This window comes from Fukomys damarensis, unplaced genomic scaffold (genome assembly GCF_012274545.1).
Source record: "Fukomys damarensis isolate Sample0158 unplaced genomic scaffold, DMR_v1.0_HiC HiC_scaffold_3, whole genome shotgun sequence".
Taxonomy (NCBI): Eukaryota; Metazoa; Chordata; class Mammalia; order Rodentia; family Bathyergidae; genus Fukomys; species Fukomys damarensis.
This window is the reverse complement of record NW_022900915.1, coordinates 42,376,613-42,396,630: the sequence shown is the minus strand read 5'-3', so window position 1 is coordinate 42,396,630 and position 20,018 is coordinate 42,376,613. Positions and strand designations below refer to the sequence as shown.

At 40.9% G+C, this 20,018-nt stretch overlaps 1 protein-coding gene across 5 annotated transcripts in view; it reads left to right on the top strand.

Moving 5' to 3' along the window:
- Xrcc4 (X-ray repair cross complementing 4) overlaps positions 1 to 20,018 on the top strand; it is a 251,954-nt gene that overhangs the window by 155,365 nt on the left and 76,571 nt on the right. The window contains exon 8 of one of the 5 annotated variants that reach the window (XM_019209444.2): positions 1,272 to 1,825. The exons of the other annotated variants lie outside the window; for them this stretch is intronic. Coding sequence (XP_019064989.1) covers positions 1,272 to 1,311 — 40 coding nt within the window. The 3' untranslated portion in view covers positions 1,312 to 1,825. Of the gene's footprint in view, positions 1 to 1,271; positions 1,826 to 20,018 lie in introns of those variants that run through there. 5 annotated transcript variants of the gene reach the window in all.

Here is a 20,018-nt window from a genome sequence, read left to right as displayed (position 1 = left end):
AACAGCTTTCTGTCAAGCAGGGAGGAGGGATGTATTATTATTCACAGAGCCATTTAACAAATGCTCTTGTATAAGCTTGCCCTATGCCAGGCAGACAAATGTAGTAAAGCTCTCACTGAAAAGGTTAGCAGAGAAAACACCCAGAGATTTGACATCACCCGCCCCACCTAATGACTTCACTTTCCATTTGACTTCCTTCCCGTCTGTCTGGCTTATCCACTGAACTAGAAAACACTTCTAAAAGGCACTAATCAGGTGGCAGCTGCAGTCTCCACTCCCACAAGTGTGCAGGGATCAACCCTAATGCACACAGTCTGGAAAGGAACCGATGGAATAGCTTTCGGTCATAGGATTTGTGAGATGTTGTGTTCCTTTACCACATATTTAGTGTTGTCTGTCTGTCCATTGTAATGTTACAACCAAATGTCACATGCCGGGTAATTCACAAGCTTTAGAAACATGTCTCCTAGCTTGTGAAGTCTAGGGCCAAAGTACTGGCATTCAGTGCCCGATGAGGACCTTCTGGCTGAATCCTCCCTTGGCAAGAGGTTGTTGCTTCATGGCAGAAGGTAGAAGGGAAACAAGAAGACCTGAGCCAGTTCCCAGCCATGGGTGAGGCACGGACGCATTCCTAAGGGCAGAGCCTTTGTGATTTGGTCTCTTCCCACTTCCCAGCACCCCCACTGTGAGGGTTAAGTTGCAAGGAGAATTGTGAGAGGAACACCATCACTCACACCAGAGCAATATCTTTTTTACTTTTTATTTTTATTAGTAATTATTTGCAGTGCATAATTATCTCACTCATGGTAGAATTGTGCACATACAGTCTCGTGATTCCTTTCCCATTTGCAAAAGATCTGTCTCCCTGTTTCCTATTATGTCTTTTGTTTTGCCCACTATTTCACTGTAAACTGGCGTAGAATGTTACTTAAAGCCGGGCATCAAGGGCTCTCTTGGTGGCCACTCGCTGTGCTGTTTGTCTTTCCCCACCCTTTCTCTGCACATCGTGTCTCCTAGAGCTCATGGCAGTGCACTGTCTGCCTGTACGGTGCTGAGACTGCAGTGAAAGACCATCTGGTGTTTCAGGGTGATGTTGGCAAAGAATCTCCATTTACCTTAGGAATTGCAAAATAAATACTATTTCATTTTTAAAAAGGTGTCTTGCAATGCTGGTGAAGTTATAAAAGTATGGAGCAAGGGAATGGGAGTCTTGGCTTCAAGTTCTAGTTGTCACCTATTGAATAGCTGTATTCCTTGTTCCCCATTTTCAGATCTGTCTCCTTCCCGCTGTCTTGGTTGAAGCCCTCCTAGACTCACCTCCAACACGGCAGCCACCCAAGCTTCCGAGGCATCACTGGGCACGGGTCTCTCAATGAGTCCCCACAGTTTTTAGCTGCAGCTCGAATTGTGAAGTGGCAGGCTGTTAGCAGAACTCAGCTCATGGATGTGTGTGGTTCCTACTGCGTTTTATTCAAAATTAGGTACCAATATTAATTTAAAAATAGAGGCTTCAGGCTTCTCTTGAAACTAGGAAATTACCCCTTCGCATGACTGCTCTCCAGAGAAGACACTCTCCTCACTACAGCCCCTCTCATACTCTCTGCACCTTGCGGGCATTTGAGCACACACTTTTCACACTTGTCCATTGTACCACTCATGAGTCCATATTCCTGCCAAGGCCAGTGGTCCCTGTGGCCTGGAATTCCATCCTTCCTTCCCATCCCTTTATCGCATGCCCCACTTACTTCCGTCAAAGTCCAGGGCATGTGTTGCTCTCTTCCAAGAACTGGCCCGGCCTCCCTCACTGCATACCTGCCCCGCCTAACCCACCTGCGGCTTCTGCGGCAGTGAATTTATCCTGTGTGCTCACATTAGGTTGTAGACTACGCGGGCACAGATACTGTGTGTCTCTGTGTACATCGTGACTGTATCATGATTTGGGCTCTGCCCATCACAGTGTGTGCTGCTTTTTAAATTTTTATTTTTATTAGTCCATGTTTGGGATACATAGTGATCACATCCATCATGGTGAGTTGGAGTCCAGGAATAGCACACCTAGCAGAAGCTGATGTAGGAAGGAGCCACTGTGGCCTCCTCATCAATACAACTTTCACCATTAAATGATTAAATGATCCCCCTGGTGTCTTTGCATTGGAAGATCTGCTTTATACCATTCATTTTCTGAAATCTGGAGTGACAGGCTGTTCTGAACAAATTTTAGCCAAAATTCAGTACATACTCAACAATACTTAAAGAAACTTGGGACCTGTCATACAGTCATGGATGAGGCGCGCGGTGTCCTTAAGTGCCACATAACAGAGACCGTGAGAGCCCAGTCATCTCGAGTGGTGGCATTTCCTACTTGGGTTTGTCTGTTCTCCATGTTATCTAAATGAGCAAGGAATTACTTTTGTAACTACACCAAGACACGAGCTTGAAAAAAACGAGAGCAATTGACAACGATAAAAAGTTTGTGAGCCACTGAAAGTGTCTCCAGCTTATTACTTTGGTATCTGAGTAATAGTTTTGTAACCTGCTGCAGTTGGGACATTTTTCCCACCAGATGCCCTAGGTCATGGAGAATGTTAAAGATACAGTTAGAGAAACAATCCATACTGCTATGTATATTGGAGCTAGACCTAGGACCTTGTGGGCTTCGGATCTCGTTGCTTATTCTGCTACCCACCCAATTTATGAAATGGAGATGTAGAAGGATTACATCTTTTATTTATCTCTACCTCATCAGACCATCTACCACTGTTAGTCCTTCTTTTTTTTTTTTTTTGTACCAGGGATTGTACTCGGGTCCTTGCGTTTGCAAGGCAGGCCACCGAACCGCTGAGCTAAATCCCTGGCCCAGTCCTTCATTTTTGCTACGAGTGAAAGCGAGTATTTTTTAAGGACCAGAAACCAAAATTTCTCTATTTAGAAAAATTGGCACAAACCAGGATATTAAAAACAGGTCCTAAAACTACCATTCTGATGCATCCAAATGGTGTTTTTAAATCCATTTTATTCCACTAATTAATTAAATGTTTACATTCAGTCAGAGTTAGGATTTGGAATTGAACTAAGTGGTCCCGAGTATTGTGATTCTGGCCTTGTTTGGCATCAGAAGGGAGACATTGGGTGAGTGGAGTTCCAATAGCACCACCTTTCTCCTCAGACACGAATGGGCTTGGGAAGCCCTGAGTTTCCAGGTCTGACCTCATCTCCGAGCCGTCTGACTGTGCTCTCGGGACACTCTAAGAGCATCATGGCTTTGTGTGATGTTTTTTACGTTTGTGTATGTCAGGACTTCCCCGTGGTCCTTCTGCCTGTTCATGAACTGTTTACATTGAGAACCCAGTTGGACTTGGAGAGTCTGAAGAAACAGCATGAGATAAGGTGTTTGAAATAAAGGAGAAGAAGAAGGTTCAGGGGCATCAGTGCATCAGTCACTCCCATAACCCCCTACACACCCTCAGCCAAAGATCAAACTCAGAGTTCATAATGCCAAGCAGTCAGGAGGAAGAAAGAGGGTGAGGGGCTTTATCGAAGGAAGAAGCAGTATCACTCATTATTGATGATCTTATGCATGAAGAAATCTAGAAAAGAGGGGCTGCACATAGCATTCTTTTCATTTTGTGTTTAATTGTCAAGATAAAAAGAAAAATCAGTGTGTCCAGTAACAGAACTATAACCAATGTTACCACAGTGCTCTTTAATTTAGAGACTAGGGCATTTTTTAGCCATGTCAAAAAATCATAATATAGTAATGTATTCAAAATGGAAACCTCTCATGATTGTATTGTATGTAACATTTTGTTTAAAAGAATTATAATTTAAGCCAGGCGTGGTGGCACAAACCTATAGTCCCAGCACTCAGGAGGCCTAGGCAAGAGGATTGCTGTGAGTTCAAGACCAGCCTGGGCTATATAATGAGTTCCAATTTAGTCTCAACTACATAGTGAGACCCTGTCTCAAAAAAAAAAAAAAAAGGAATTGTAATTTAAACTGAAATTATTTGTATAGTTGCTTTTAATAAAATAATTCCACATGTAGGGGATTTGGGTTTCTTTTTTTAAGCCAGGATCTGGCTATGTAGTTCAGAGTGGTCTTGAACCCAGGCTGGCCTCAAACTCATGGTGATCCTCCTGCCTCAGCCTCCCCTGTGCTGGTATTATAGGCATGCACACCATGCCTGTCCAGGGATGAATTTTTAAAAATTTGAAAATGTCATAGCTTTGCAACCTCTTATCTGACTTCATTCAAATTCTTTGAATGCATTAAGATTGTTGCTTATTTGCTCTGGAAATCAAGTACAGAAACTTACAGATATAAAAAGATTTGAAATGATCAATTTAATAATTTCAGCCTATAAGCAAATATATTTTCTTGCGATTAAGCCTTTGAGCTATTAAAGTGCCTCCAGTGAAGCATTCAATTACACGCGAGGCTGTGCCAGTAACTAAATCTCAGTAGCTAGATTTCAATATCAAAATGTTTTTTTGTTTGTTTGTTTGTTTATTTTTGTGGTACCGGAGATCGAACTCAGGTCCTTGCGCTTGCGAGGTAGGCCACCGAACCACTGAGCTAAATCCCCAGCCCTCAATATCAAAATGTTTTTAAGGTGTGACTTGTTTAAAATTTCGTGGTAAATACTTGGAGCGTATACGTAAAGATTGGGTGCATTACCCAATAACCTTCTAGATAACATTTGAGACGAATAGTTTTTGTATGTATGGCATTCCAAGCACACACAGACATATTATTACTCCACTTAGTTTCACACACACCCTGTGAAAGAGGTTGACAGGGAATTTATTCAAAACTAGGTGACATAGAAGGCCATGGCTATTATTCTACAGCAAGTGAGCCTGGAACCTGCTGCTTGTCCAGGACTGTGTCCTCTAATCATGTAATTTATATATAAATGAACACATTAATCCTAGAATTTCTTATAGCTCAATAAAAGCAAGTTACAGGACTGTACATGCATGATAATAGCAGAGACTACAAATGGAGATACCAGCTATTTTCTATCAGTACACAAAGAAATAGATAGAAGTGCTACTGTTACATGTGCTCATCTGTGGTGCAGGTCGAAGCTGGGCTTGGAGGGGAGAGGGGCTTCTGGTGGGAAATTAGGCTTTCCTTAAATATAGTCTCAATACATCCATGTGTGTTTTGTGCAGTTAAAATTTTTTAAACTTTAAGGAATACACAGGCAGACTGCGGGGTCACTGAACTATAGCTGCGAAGAGGAGGAAAAGTAAGACAGAGTGACCGTTGTCTTGTGACTAAAAACAGGTCATCAGGCTGTCTCTGGAATCTCCATGTAATATTTTTTGTCACCTGTTTTGACCTCCTAGTTGCCAGAAACGAAGGACTGAAAGTAGGCATCTTTTCAGAATCCTCTCACTCGCTCCGTTTGGGGAAGCGCTTAGCCGGGGAGAGCTGGCTCTCCTGCGCTGTTGGGTAACACGCCAAGCAGTCGAAGAGGGGACTGTTGGTTTCATCACAATGGCCCTGATAAATTAAAAAGTAATAAATTCAGCTGAACATCACGGGTATGTTCTTGCAAATCTGAGCTGTTTAATTGTCTGTGGTCCCACTGGTATTTCCTCTGGGATTTATTCAGAGTGAGTCCCACTCACTCCACCCTCCTGGACCGTAGCCTCTGATTTGCAAAAGCTGAAAACATAACTTTTCACAGAAGCTTGTTATTTCTTCTTTCAGAGTTTACCCAGCTCAGAAGTGGGGTCGGTCTGCAGTGTCCCTTGCCCTTTGCATGTGATCCTTTACAAAATCTAGCCACTCCAGCCCTTAATTCCTGGTGAATAAGATAATATCCATTGCTGGGCGAGGTTCTGGAGATGGAATTGTTTGGCAAAAGGCCTCTCTGACTGAAAACTAAATGCTGCCCTTGGGACCAATGGACTGTATCGGTCTGTCTGTGTGAATTTCAGTTTCCTCTCTCAACTAACCAACTTCATGTCTGAAATGTCAAAGAAGCTCCCAGGTTTTTCTCTGACTTTTCTGGCTCACACTTTTGCTCCACTGCCTCATGACTGGTCATCTTCATTTTTTTACCAAGTCAGCTAACAGACAGGCAGCTCTGATGTGCTTTTCTGAGATACACATTCATAGTGCGGGGATACGCTCCACTGTGTGAGAGCAGTGATGTGATAGTAATAACAGGGACAGTCACCCTTCGGGGAGCCTTCCTGTGGTTCCATCATCACACCATGCAAATTCTCGCTTGGCTTTGCGGGAATCTTGCAAGGTAGGTAGGTGTCATTATCCGCTCTCAATGCATGAAGAAACTGAGATGTGGGAAGGTAAGTAGCTTGCCCAAGAACACAGGGTGAAGGAAGAATTTATGCAGAAGATAAACCTGCCTAATAGTAAATCTCAGAGAAACACGTTGCTATCAAAATCAGTTCTCTGCGGCATTGTGGTTTCTCCTTAACTTTGGTATGATCTATAGATTGAACAGATATGAATGAACTTACTGAAAGGTACCTATAGTTATTTTGCATGGCATTCTGCTGCCCCGGAGGGCTGTGTTAAGTGCTATTTTTCAGGTGTTCAAAGCAGTCTATCTCCTCATCATGTAAATTTTATCCTAGAAATGGTTCTCTGGAAACTTGAGTGCCACGGGCCTGTTCTTCAGCAGCTAAAATTAATACCAATACACAGTCATTGTACATTCATTGTAACATTTATGACATTGTACAGTTATTATAACACTTATGAATGCAGGCTTTAGAATCAAGCCCAACTCCCTACCAGCTGTTTTGACTTTTGCAAAGTTACTTCATGTACTAAGTTTCATTTTCTGTCTCTGTTAAATGACACAATGAGATGTCTTAACCCATAGTTGTTTGTTTTCTTTTCTTTGGTTTTCATGTTGAGAGAGATATTCTGTATATGTCAGTTAAGTCAAATTAATCGATAGTTCTGTTCAGATCAACTAAACTCTGACTGCTTTTCTGCTGCTTGATCTACACATTTCTGAAAAGTATATTGAAGCTGTAAACTGGATATGTCTCTTTCCCCGGTCTCTGCTGTTCATTTGCCTCACGTATTTTGACACCTCCGTTAGGTGCACACACGCTCAGCGTTATTTGTGTCTGCTGTATCTTTCAGTTCATTTGCCTGAGAAAGCCTTTGTTTCTACCTCCCCTCTGGAGAATAATTTTACTGACTATGGAATTCTAGTTGGGGGCTTCCTGGAACACATACACGTTAACTCTCACTTTGTTCCTCGATAGGTAATACATTTCCCTCCCACCTCTGGTGTCTTTCACGATTTTCTCTTTGAATTGGGTCTCCTGCAGCACCCTAATGCAGCATGCCTCTGACTGCATTGCGCCTTTGACCCTGCAGTGTGGTCTGGGGCTTCCTGTACACGTGGTTTGGCAATCATTAACATCAGTAGATGCTTGGGCATTATTAGTTCAGTTATTTTTTCTGCCCTCTTTCCAGTCCCTCCTCTTTCTGGTATTCCAGCTGCAGTACATGTATGGTGCACCTTTAGTGAGCATCCCATTCTCTTCGGATATCCTGTTTCCTCGCTTCAGTCCTATATTCTTTGTTGAAGTAGTTTCCACTGAGCTATTTTTAAGCTCACTGCTCCCACACTGGCTATATCCAGTGTCCTGATAAGCCCTTCATTTCAGTTACAGTGAGTTTGAGTTCTGATATTTTATTTTGATTCTTTCCTGGGAGTTTCATCTCTCTGGTTACATTGTACATCTGGTTTTGCGTATTGCCTGCCATTTCCTGTTAGCACCTCAACCTATTAATCATAGTCGTTTTAACTGCTCGTCTAATTTGAGTGTCTGTGCCATATCTGAATCGGGTGCTTGCTCTTACTCTTAAGGCTATGGTTTTCTTTTTGTCTGCTTTTCCTGGTTTCCTCACATATGCTGTTGTTGAGAACTGGAGAAGTTGTATCAGGTGACAGGAATTGAGCTGTGTTTAATGTTTACTTTGATGGGGTGATGGTGAGCGTTGGGAGGTTCACGTCCCTGGCGCCTGATCTCTGTCCCCCTCTGACGCTGCTTCCCTCACAGCTTGTGTCTTTCAGCTCCTTCCAGTCCGAGTCACCAGTTTAGTACCAGAGTCCTGTTCCTAGGGCAGTGAGATGTTGGAGAAAAGCGTTCTCTACTTTCATGATTAATCTTAGTCTTTCTGCCAACCTGTATCTTGGGTCTGAGACGTTCACACATATTCCTGTTGTTGCAGCTTCTTTCTCTCCCCTCTTGGGTGAGAGGAAAAGAGCGTGAGAATAGCCGTGCTGCAGGTGTGGAACTCATAGCAGTCCACCCCTAAGAGCAGGGGGCTCTTTTTTTTTTAGTACCGGAGATCGAACTCCGGACCTTGCATTTATGAGGCAGGTTGAAGAACAACTGAGCTAAATCCCCGGCCCAAGGCTCGTTTTTTCCTTGGACAGTGAGTGTCCTTTTAGTGCAGAACTCTTTGAGCTTATTGCTCAGTGGTGATTTTTTGGCCCTACCCTGCCAGAATCAAGAGGTGTTCGTTGCTTGCATGGGAACCTGACACCCTCGGAGGGTTTCTGCGACACGCTGTAAGGATGGTGATACTCCCCAAGACGGGACTGTGCCTCTAGCAACTTACAGAATGGTCCTGTAAGCATTGCTACCTGTTTGGGGCTGCAGTCGCTTCCCCTCCATGTAACCAGATCTTAACCACAGCTGACTCTGTCTGGGGCACCTGTTTCTCCGGGTTTGGGATAATGGTTTATCAGGCAAACTCCAAAAAAGTTATTGTAATGACTTTCTTTACACAGGGGAAGTGAAAGCAGACATCTCCCCTAGGTCATAAGTTTATTTGATCCACAAATAAGTATAAAACCAACATATTCTTATTTTGACATTTTATTTTTATAAGAGGCAGATTATAGAAACTGAGTTCTATATACATTGTATAGAATTTTATGTCAAGTGGTTACTTTTCTTCTATTTAAAAATTAAATATATGTCTGTATTTCATTCACTGTAAGTACTTATTGCATAATTACTACATTTTAAGTATTTCAATTATAATGTCTACCATGTGATTTAAAAAGATTATTTGCTAAAAAAACAAAGATCATTACTTCGGTATCTCCAAAAGCATATCATTAGGCTCAACTTGGCAGTTTGTCTGAAAAATGATTGGAAAGATTCTGTTTCACTTTATTATTTGCATAGAGAGAAAGTTTTCAGTGAGATTTCCCATTTAGTAGCTCACACAGCAATTTACAGAGCTCAAGGATTTTCTAAATTATGGCAAAGAAGTCTAAGGTCTCCACAATTTTCTCTTCTCTAATCCAAATAAATTGAATTTTTGTCCTTTCATCTGTGTTCAGGATTCAGGGATTTGTAAACTGTGATAAAATGACCATCCCTCATGAATATTGGAGGAAAAAGGTACATTCTTCCTTAGACATTGCAGTGTGTCATTTTTTAAGAGAAACACAGTACACACACAAAATCATTGGGTTTGGTACTTTTATTTAATATTGGTAAATTGGCTTACATTTCCAAGACTTAGAAATTATTAGAAGAATATAAATAAATTCAGATAGAATATAAGGCGAACATAGCTTTCAATCTCTCCAAACATCTATTATGCAAAACACAAATACATACACAAAATGTGTGGGCTTTTTCCTGAAACGAAAATTTCAAAAAGAAAACAAAATAAAGATAGCCAGGTGTGGTGGCACACACCTGAATCCCAGCACTTGGGAGGCTGAGGCAGGAAGATTGCTGTAAGTTGGAGACCAGATTGGGCTGCACAATGAGTCCCAGAGCACTCTGAACTACATAGTGAGACCCTGTCTCAAAAAAAAAAAAAAAAAAAAAAAAAAATTATAGGAGGCATTCCAGTGAACTGGAAAGAGTTTGCCAGGTATGGTGGTGCACACCTGCACACCTATAATCCCAGCATTCAGGAAGCTGAGGCAGGAGGATCATGCAAGTTCAAGGCCATCCTGAACTATATAATTAGATCTGTCTCAAAAAACGAAAGATAAAAGCCAAGAGTTTAAAGATGTAGGTTCTAGGCTTTGGCTGGTATCACAGACTTTGAATTTCCTTTATCTCCTTCCTTCCTCTTAAAATTTCATTCACAAATGAGAATATTGGTCTGGGTAAATATTAAGAGCACTTTTAGATTGTAAATTACATAATTCTGTGTCATAGCCCACACTAAGCTTATGCGATTATGCAATTAGGACTTTTGTGGACATTTTGAATGGGTAATTTTTAGTCAAATTTGTCTGTTTCTCTTTTATATTTTTTCTATATTTTGTGTTTGAAAGGAGAGAAGAGAACACCATGAAAATGCCGACGTTTTTCCCTTGGTGTAATAGCAGTGCTTTTCTTATATCAAATTGTATCGCGAGCCTGACCTGTGGGCCGGGTGGAAAGCTGCTTACCTGTACAGTGTTGGTCAGCATGGCATATACATCCGCCCCGCACCTTCTCTGTCCCGTGCCATGATCCTCATGTAACTTATTTCCTTAAGTGAAGACGCCCAACCTATTTTTAAAAACATCTGTGTACTTCTGGTTACTTATCAACTTTATGTACCAATCATAATCAGTCATGATTATGTACCAAATATTATTGCAGATGCTTTCTTCTGGGACAGCTGACCAGGAAGCTGTCAAAACTTTTGGCCAGGAAAGATGGCAGTAGGTACAGCGGAATGCTAAGGTGCACACGACCCAGGAAGGGTAGGTGTGGATCTCTAAGTATATCTACGTCAGATCAGATATATATTTGTGCTTATGCAGTATATGGTGTAGGGTAAAATTCAGGACTTTAGGGCTCCCTGTGAATGACATACAAAGAAAAGTGAAATCAAGCTAGCAAAACTTCGTTTCTTACAGCGTAGAATCTCCTATACATTCGTTCCTTAACATGGTGACAGTGTCTGACAAGTAGCAGGTTGCCTGGTCAGATGCTTTCCAGGATTCCCCCAAGGGCGACCCCACGGCCAGAGATTCGCAGTGCCCCCTGGGATGCCGCTGCATCGGACAATATTTCCCAGCTGCGTTTGAATTTAGGATGTTTTTATCTGGAGCGCTTTGCGGGAAGCTGGAAAACAATGGCCCAGAGCAGCCTCTGAATATAATTATTTCTACTCGAAGTCTGCCCCAGAATAGCTGGAACTGACTGAATGTCGCTCTGCTCAGGCATTCAGAATGCTTCGTGGTACATGGTATTCTTTACCCACAAACTTGAGCTCAAAATCGAATTAAAAACAAATCTTTAGCTATGCATCAGACTTTCCCACTGTTTCCCTTAGTTTAATGAAATATCAATATTTTTATTTCATATAAATGACATTTTACATGGTACAATATTCCCAAAATTAATGAAATGATTTAATTTCTTTCTGTAAAATTAATTTATTGTTTAAAGTTAAACTCTTCTCCCACTTCCAAGCTAGTTAACATCCCAAAGAACTGAATGTACGGGACATTCTTTCTTTTTCTTCTTTTTTGCTTTTTTCTCTTTTTTTTTTCCTTTGCTTAGTCATTTGAACAATAGAATATTAACTAACGTGTTTTTAAATCAATTCACAGTGTAGTCACATGGATTTCTTTTGTAATTTCTTTCTAAATTAGAAGACAAAATATATTTTGGATTTCTCTCAGTTCACAAGACAGGAATTGTCTTGAAGATGCAGTGATAGGGTAAAGCGATCTTTTAAAACGCCATACGTAGTAGGCTGGGCAGAATTAGTCACAATGGCCATAAACAATAAGTTATACTGAATTTCTCCATGTAATTTCATTTTGAACAGTTAGGATTTAGAATGTAAATGAGGCTGTGGAACTTGTCTTTGCCGGCCGACTGAGCTCTTCTGTCAGAGGATTTGTTCCCAGGCCGGCGGGGGCGGCTTTCTTCGCGCGTGCTCATCCATGGCCAGTGGTCTTCCTCCTGCGCCTCACCTTAACCTCCCGGTCCCTCCCTGAGGGAAGCGATGCTCCTTTAACTCCATGCTTGTCCTCCCGCCACGTCTGTCTCATGACTTTTAGGCTTCAAACGCCCTCCCCCAAACTGTTGTCTTTGCCTGAAAATGCTTGTTGCTCCATATCTTTGTTGTCCTGTCCTTCAAAAATTGACTTTTGGTATCCTGGAAACTCTAAGAAGGCTCTTTCTTCCGCCCCTGGGTGTGTTGGCTTGAAGTGGTCAGGCCCTGTCTCTGCCTCATCGCCTCCAGCCCGGTCCCGCCCTGTGACCCCATTCTCTCCGTCTGTCAGCTGTGGGCGTGGTGCTTGCACCCTGAGTGTCAGATGTGCGGGACGTATTTGTTAAATTGATAAACAAGTGAATGAATGTGTTTTTATATCAGGCTACTTAAGGAAAACAAAAAAAAAGGTTAAAACTAAGTACAGAAGCCCTTCTTGGAAGAGTAGCTTGCAAAAGTTTACTTTAATGCTATAAATATAACCACTACATGCATATTTTTAAAGTTGGTTTTGTAAAAAGAGTTGTATGTATTGACATAATATCTAACTCTCCTGGCTTCTTTTCAAATCTCTTTTTAAAAATGTTGACCTTTATTTATTGCTGCTTTCTGAAGAATAAAGAAATGTGAACAGCACTCTTTGTGAACTAAGGAAAATTATGGTAAAAAGGAAAAAGTGCCAGTTTGGGTGACTCTTACCTGTAATGTCAACGCTTTGGGAGGCCGAGGCACGAAGATTGCCATTTCAAGCCCAGGCTGGTTAACTTAGTAACTTAGTAAGATCCTATCTCACAATTAAAAAAAAAACAAAAAACAAAAAACTAAACTAAAAAGAGCTGAAGGATGTAGCTCAATGCAGAGACCCTGAGTTTCTGTAAACTGCAAAAGGTAGGTCAAAGATGAGAGAAAAGTCACTAGCGATGGAAAATCATCTTCCTCATATCTTGCTATGCAAAGGAATGCACGCTGTGTACTCATGGCTACCTGGGAAACCTCTGGTGACCTGGCCAAGGAAAAATGACTGAGGAGCCAGAGAAGCTAAAGAACTGCATGGCGCGAAAGAGCTTGTGCTGAGGTTGCCGTTGGCAAAACATTCTAGTCGAAAACCTCTTCAGGAATTGAGAAGCCTCTGGTTGTCTTAATAGTTCACAGACAATAGCAGAATTATTTAGTATATAAATCTTGGAAACAACCTATTTGCCCATCCGTTGGAAACTGGATAAAGAAGTTGTGGTTTTTCTATAAAATGGAATATTACTCAGCCATAAAGAGCGAGAGAATAGATTCATTAATAGGAAAATGGATACATATTGAAGATATACTCCTAAGTGAAATAAATAAGTCCCACATGTGTAAATACCAAATAGTTTCCCTGGTGTGAATATTCTGCAACAATGCATAAGATTCTAATAAGATTACTGACATTTAGAAATGGGAGGAAAGGAGCTAAAGGTGTAGGGAAGGTGTGATACGTAGGGGAAGAACAAAAAGGGAAAAGAAAAAAATGTGAGAGAATGAAAAGATGAAAATAAAGTGTTTGTAGATGGGGAGGGGAGGAGGGGGTGAAGGGAGGGCAGAGGTAAGGGGAAAAAAATGAGAGTCAAGACTTGCCATGTAAAGGTACATGATCCCAACAATGAATGTAACTGTACTGTATCCCTAAATGTACCAATAAACTCAATTAAAAAAAAAAAAGAATTATTTAGTATAGTTAAACCACCGGGTATCAAAACATAAACCATTTAAAATACCAACTCTGAATCTAGGTCTGATTTTTAGGCCTATGTAAATTATTAATTATTTATTACAAGCTCACGTAAATCAGTTAGCTTTAGTGAAAATGCTTTTTCTTCTAATCACTGACATCTTTTTCCTTGCATGACTTTATAAAGCAAGAGGGTTCTTTTGAAGCACTATATGATGTTATGCTAAAAAATCCTTGAGTCCGTTTATGCAGGTAATTAGAAAAGTTGGTGGATGAATAGTTCTTACCTGGAGTTATGGAGCATAGTTTCTCAAATGTTTTTCTGTTGAACACTCACACATCAGGAGATTAATAAATGATAAAGGGAAAGAGAGTGAGGAGGTTGCAGAATCCACTAATTCAGGAATCAATGAACTGAATAAAGGTCAAAGAATTTCTTTCCTTTTCAAAGCTTTTAGTACCTTAGGTACATGTTTGACTCCCAAGAGTGACGTAGTGCATAGCTTTGCTAGAATTTGACCACAGAACTTCTTTTTCACTAAACATCACATGCTAGCATGGAACATATTTCTACTACTAACCTGGTGTTTTAAGTGGGGAAAAAATAGTAACGTTCATGTAGAATAATCGATGTTCCATTTCTGTCATAAGAAGTCGTACTTAAAAAGATGCTATCAGGAAAGATACACACCTTATGTTCATCCCAGAGCCCTACTGTTAGGGCATAAACTTTATGAGTAAGCTGGCATATGTGACAAATATTTACACTGTGTGATGCATGCTAAGAGGGAAGCAAACAGGGAATTGAGGTAGCGGGTCACAGAAGGAATCACCTCAGCTAAGGTGCTCCGGAAGGGCTCCAGGCTGGTGGTCTTCAAGCCACATGGAAACAGGAAGCACCAGGCTTCTGAAGCAACCCATTCCATGGCTAAAGAAGGACAGTGTAAAGGTGGTAGGGAGGAAGAGAAGCTTGACATACAGGAAGTACACACACACACGCACACACACACACACACACACACACACACACACTGTCAAGAATGGGAGGGTAGACAGGCTCCAGATCCTGCAGAGCTTAGATGCCAAAGGCAGTGGGGTTTGGAATTTACCCTGTGTGCTTTGGGAGTCTTTGACAAGGTCTTAACCAGGGTGCTGTGCTATCTGATTTACACTGTGAGATCATTTTTCCTGTTCTGTACAACTGAAAGCGGGCAGGAGCTCTGCTGCAGAAGCCGGGTTAGGAGGCTGTTGCTGTCCAGGAGAACTGAGAGGAAAGGGGTGGTGCGGATGTGCTCTCAGGCCCTGGACAGAGCTGGGTGCTGTTGGAGAGGAAAAGGAAGGAGCGGGCCCACGATCTTGGCTTCCTTTTCCTCTCTTCTCGTCATGCAGCAGAGCCAGTGATACCCAGCCCGGCTTTATGCCAGAATAGATAAACGAGACTTTCTCGAGTTTGGCTTTATTTGATGCAGTGCTTGCAAGATTTCCAAAATGAGTGGCACAGTTAACGTCTCCAGTCCCTTGGCATCCCATTTTCCCCTTTGCCCACTTTGTGCATCTTCTTCTGAGCTTGTCGTTTGTTTCACCATAGTTTCACTTTGAACCAACCTCATTGGCTCTCACCTCAGTCGGGCCAGTACTATAGAGGGTTCGCAAATGCACATTAAATTAGGAGCATGAGAAATAAGAATTTGTTTGGCAGGGATTGTGCCGCCATGGTGTTCTCTGTAACGGCTCTCTTACTGCTGTCATTTATACCAGGCAGTTGCTGTTTGCCCTCCGTTTACTTTGTACTTCAGACTGCTGCTGGGGCTTTGCATTAATGATGAAAACAAAAAACAAAACTAAGTCGTGGAGAAGCTCATCTATATGGAATGCTTGTGCTGCACAGTAGGTTGGTGGGGATTCATTTGAATTTCACTTTTGTATTTAAATTATGTGTGCTTCTATGTTAGCCAAGTTCTATGTTTAGAGAAGCTAAACGGAGAGTTTGAATTAGTGTTTACAATGCATGCATTCACTAAAGGGCTTTTCCCCAAACAATGCTTAGGAATCTTTTCTCTTGTGGTTTCTAAGCTTATTGAGGGAATACACCAAAACATACAAAATTCAAGTACAATAATGCCTCGGTTCAGGAACACTTCCATTTGTGAACAGAGGCATTTGGCAAAACTTTGCTTCCTGTGATGAAGTCCACATGTTCCCCAGAATCACGGAACGAAATAAGTCCAAGCACCGAGGTACCGCTTGTGGTGGTTAGTGTCGGTGAGCAGGAATGGCAATCAGTGTTTCTGCTTTCAAGGATGAGCTGTGTAAAAAGTACATAACCACGATGATTACTGAATTTTGGCTGCATTCAAGAGTGAGATTATGGAATGCTTTACAAGTAAACCAGTGCATTCTCCGCCCCCCGTCCCCCAGACCCTTCCTCCCCTTCGCTTTGTCTTGCCAAAGATGACCGTGACTGAGTCTCTTGTCCTTGTAGGTCGTAAAGAGAAGTCCTTAAAACATGGAAAAATTATGTTGTTTAGCACCTTCAGTTTATTCACCAGCCAATTTTAAAGTGATAACCATATACAGTGGACCCTTGACTTATGAACTCAGCTTGTACCTGAGGACTGATTGTAACTCAGGTTGGCCGATTGCCTTCGAAGTCTCTCCCCTGTATAACTTTACGCCACGCTCCCTTCCAGGCACATCTCAGGGTCCTCAGACAGACGCCGGTCCAGGATTTCTCAGTGAGTCCCACATAGGAAAGGATGCTGTCAGGTTCCTTCCAGAACTTTTTCAGGATTACATCTGGAAGCACAAGTGGCTAGCATTTTGGTCCTAACTCAAGACTTTGGTTGTAAGTTAGAACTAAAATTCTGGCCATCCCCCAAGTTGTTCTTAGCTCAGGCTGGTGGAAACTGGAGGGTCCACTGTGTATAGTGTTCCTTAGTTGCCTCATTGCTGTAAGTTCCCTTTAGGACAGAAAATTGAACAGGGACATGAACATCTATGAAAGAGAGTTCTTTAGCACGTCCCTCAAGCCTTCATGTTTCTCATTTTATTTATACTCATTTCTTCCTGACATATCTGCCTGCTTCTAGCTTTTCCTCTTCCTAAACCAGTCTCCACCTTGCTGCCAAAATTGTCATTTGGAAACACATTGTGCTAATCCTTGTGCACATTCAGCCAGATTAAAACCCAGTTTGTTTTTCTCGTGGAACATAGGACTTATCAGTCCACCTGTGTGCCTGTGCTGCACAGCGGAGGCTCAGTACCCTCATTGTCGTTTCCCAGTTGGAGACACTGAAACTCAGAAAGGCTCAAGGAAGGGCTTCAGCAAGGCCATTTTCCTGTACTTGTTCAGTGAAAAGGCGTATGGGGCTCTGCCCCAAAGAGCACAAGACATCATCTTACACTGGTGCGTGCACACCCGTGTTTGCAGCAGTGCAATGTGCTTACGTATCAAAACTCCTCGTACCCCACGAATATATACATTTTTATGCTTTTATCTATCAGTTTAAAAAGTTTAAATTAAAAGAGAAGAAAATTCCATGTAACATTAAAAACCTTTTAATTCTCTTAAATTCCTGTAATTCTGATATCCCTACCACTTCCTTTTTTGCATATTTAAGAATAGTTTATTTTGTATTTTTCTAAAGAAGTAGACATTCTTATTTTTGTCTATATAGCAATGTTTATTTAAGCTTCTCTTCAGATACATAATATTTATTATGTATTTTCTCTTCTTGCATTTTTGTCTTACTCTTTGGGATTATTTTCCATATTCATGAATTCTTCACAGTTCTTTTGGTGAAATTCTCCTAGAGGTGAGCTTTCTTTATTGGCTTGAAAATATTTTTATTTACCTTTGTTCTCTTATAAAATTTCTACTGAAGCTAGAATTTTAGACTACTAAGTTATTGTCTTTTAAGATGGTAAGGGTTAGCGTTGTTGAGAACTCTAGCGTTAACATATGGTATCACAAGCATCCCTCTGATGTGTTCAGTCTGCTTTTTTCTGTGGCTGCTTGTAAGATTGCCTCATTTTTTAAAAATTTTTTTGGCATTATGAAGTTTTATTATACATCCAAGTAAATATTTCGCTGTAGATCTTTTGCTTGAGATTTACTTTTTTAGGACAAAGATTGATGAATTTCATCAATTCTGGAAGTTTATCAGCTTTTATTTTGCCAAATATCTCTTCTGCCCCATTCTCTTGGTCTTTTTCTTCTGGGCATCTAATGAAACATATTATATTAGACTTGTTTGCTCTCATTTTCATATCTGTTAACCTTTCTTTATATCCCGTGTCTGTGATTCTGCCTAATTCTTCCTAGCGTATATTTTATTTTAAGAATTCTGTCTTGGATCTCTGGCAGTAGGGAAGTGGCCCAAGGGAAAAATGCAAGCAGTGAGGAGGAAGGGAAGGGGAAATGAGCAGAATGAAGATATGTCATGTATACAGGAACCTAATGACCTCAATTAACAAACGTTCTATGCCATAACTTAAGCTTAGATTAATAATACCATAAGAATAAAAAATGGGGTAGGGAATTAGAGGAGGAGGGAGAGGGGGAGAGGAGGGAAGGGCTTTAAAAAAGAGAAAGAAACAAGCTGTGCCTTGTACATGTAACCTCGCCCCAAGATGATTATAAATGTCGTGAATTGCAAACATGTACTAAGAAATTTTTTTAAATTTAAGAAAAGAATTCTTGCTTCAGATACATGTACTCAATCTCTGTTAAACTTGGCCATTGAATGTGTTCGCATTCAAGGCCACCCTTGCCAGGCAGGTGCTGCACTGCTGAGCTACCTCCCCAGCCCTGGCCATTGAATGTTAAATGTCTGGTATTCTGTTTTTTCACTTCTAGCTAGTGCAAGTGGTTTTGTCAAATCTGCTTTGTCATTCATTATACTTTCCTGTTATAACTCTATGCTTACTTTTTATTTTTAAATATACTAAGTGTGGTTATTTTGCTGCTGCATCAGTTGTAATATTTGTAATCTTCCCAGTCACCTTCTTATTCCTTCTCTTCTCATCCTGGGCCTTGCTTCCTGATGAGTGAAGTGATTTTTAGGGTGTGATGCCCACTTTTCTGGGGAATGTTTTGAACCCTATCATGAAGGAGTTTTCTCAAAAAAAAAAGACAACTTTGCTTCTCTCTCCTGGAGAACTACTGGTTTTAGGCCACTTTAAAATACTAACTCTTTATGGTTTTTGTTTTTAATTATCCAAAGCACGTAATTTTGTCTGCAGTTGTGAGCCAGGGCAGCTCTATGGTTACAAATGAGATTCTGGCATCTCCACTTTGTAGTGGGGGTGGGGGGGTCTCCTGTTAGACCCCGTGTGGCGAGGCTTTGGGCCTGCAGCCTCTTCCCTACCTGGCTATGAAAGTCTAAAAACTGAAGCTTAAGTTCACTAGGATCTAGTAAATATCCTGAGGAAAAAAGAAAAAAGGCCTCAATCCCTTATCCTCTGTATTTCCTGAAGGATCTTGTAGCCAAGAGTCTCCCTCTCCACTGCTATGAAGAAGCAAACATGCCCATGCACACACAGCTTCCTGGTGAGCATCAGGAAAACCTGGAAGTAGTCTCCAAACACCTAGACTCTCTCATTGTCAGAAACAGTATTGAAATTCATTGGCTTCTGAAATGTAGAAAGAATTGTAACAGAGGTGTCAAGTCCAATCGCCTCAGGGATGAGGTTAGTAAGATAACTAAAGATAGGTTGTATGACACAAACATTTCATCTTTAATAGAAAAATTATACAAAGTGTAGTTCAAAGAGAGATACCTCATACCAGTTCTAGAGGTAAGGAAAAATAACACTGCCAACAGAAAAGGATGGGTACTGCTTGGAGGGGCTTTCAGTGTCACGACTTTGCACCTTTCAAAGTGCTTTACATACATCACTTCATCTTTTCAGTAATTCTGTGGAATTGTTAGTATTTTACAGAATTATTAGTATCTTCATTTTTATATATGAGAACTCCAAGTTTCAAAAGGGTCACAGATAAATGGTAGAAAAAAAAGTGAAGCTTTGTAAGAAGCTGAAGTACATTCTTCAAGTTAGACGGCTGCTCTAACAATAAAAGGAAGTGATACAGAAAAATGTTTTACATATATCTCATTGAGGATAAAATGAAAGCAAATTATTCACTTGTAAGAGCAGTTATTGCATAGTATAGAAGCCACCACATGAATGTTAGTTGGTGAATAAATGCTTTTATTATGAGAAAACATTAATTCCAATTGTAGTAGTATACCGATAATATTATGTAATAATAAACTGTAAGTGAATAAGTAATGATTGCAAAAAAGAGAGATTAGAGAGATAATTTAAAATT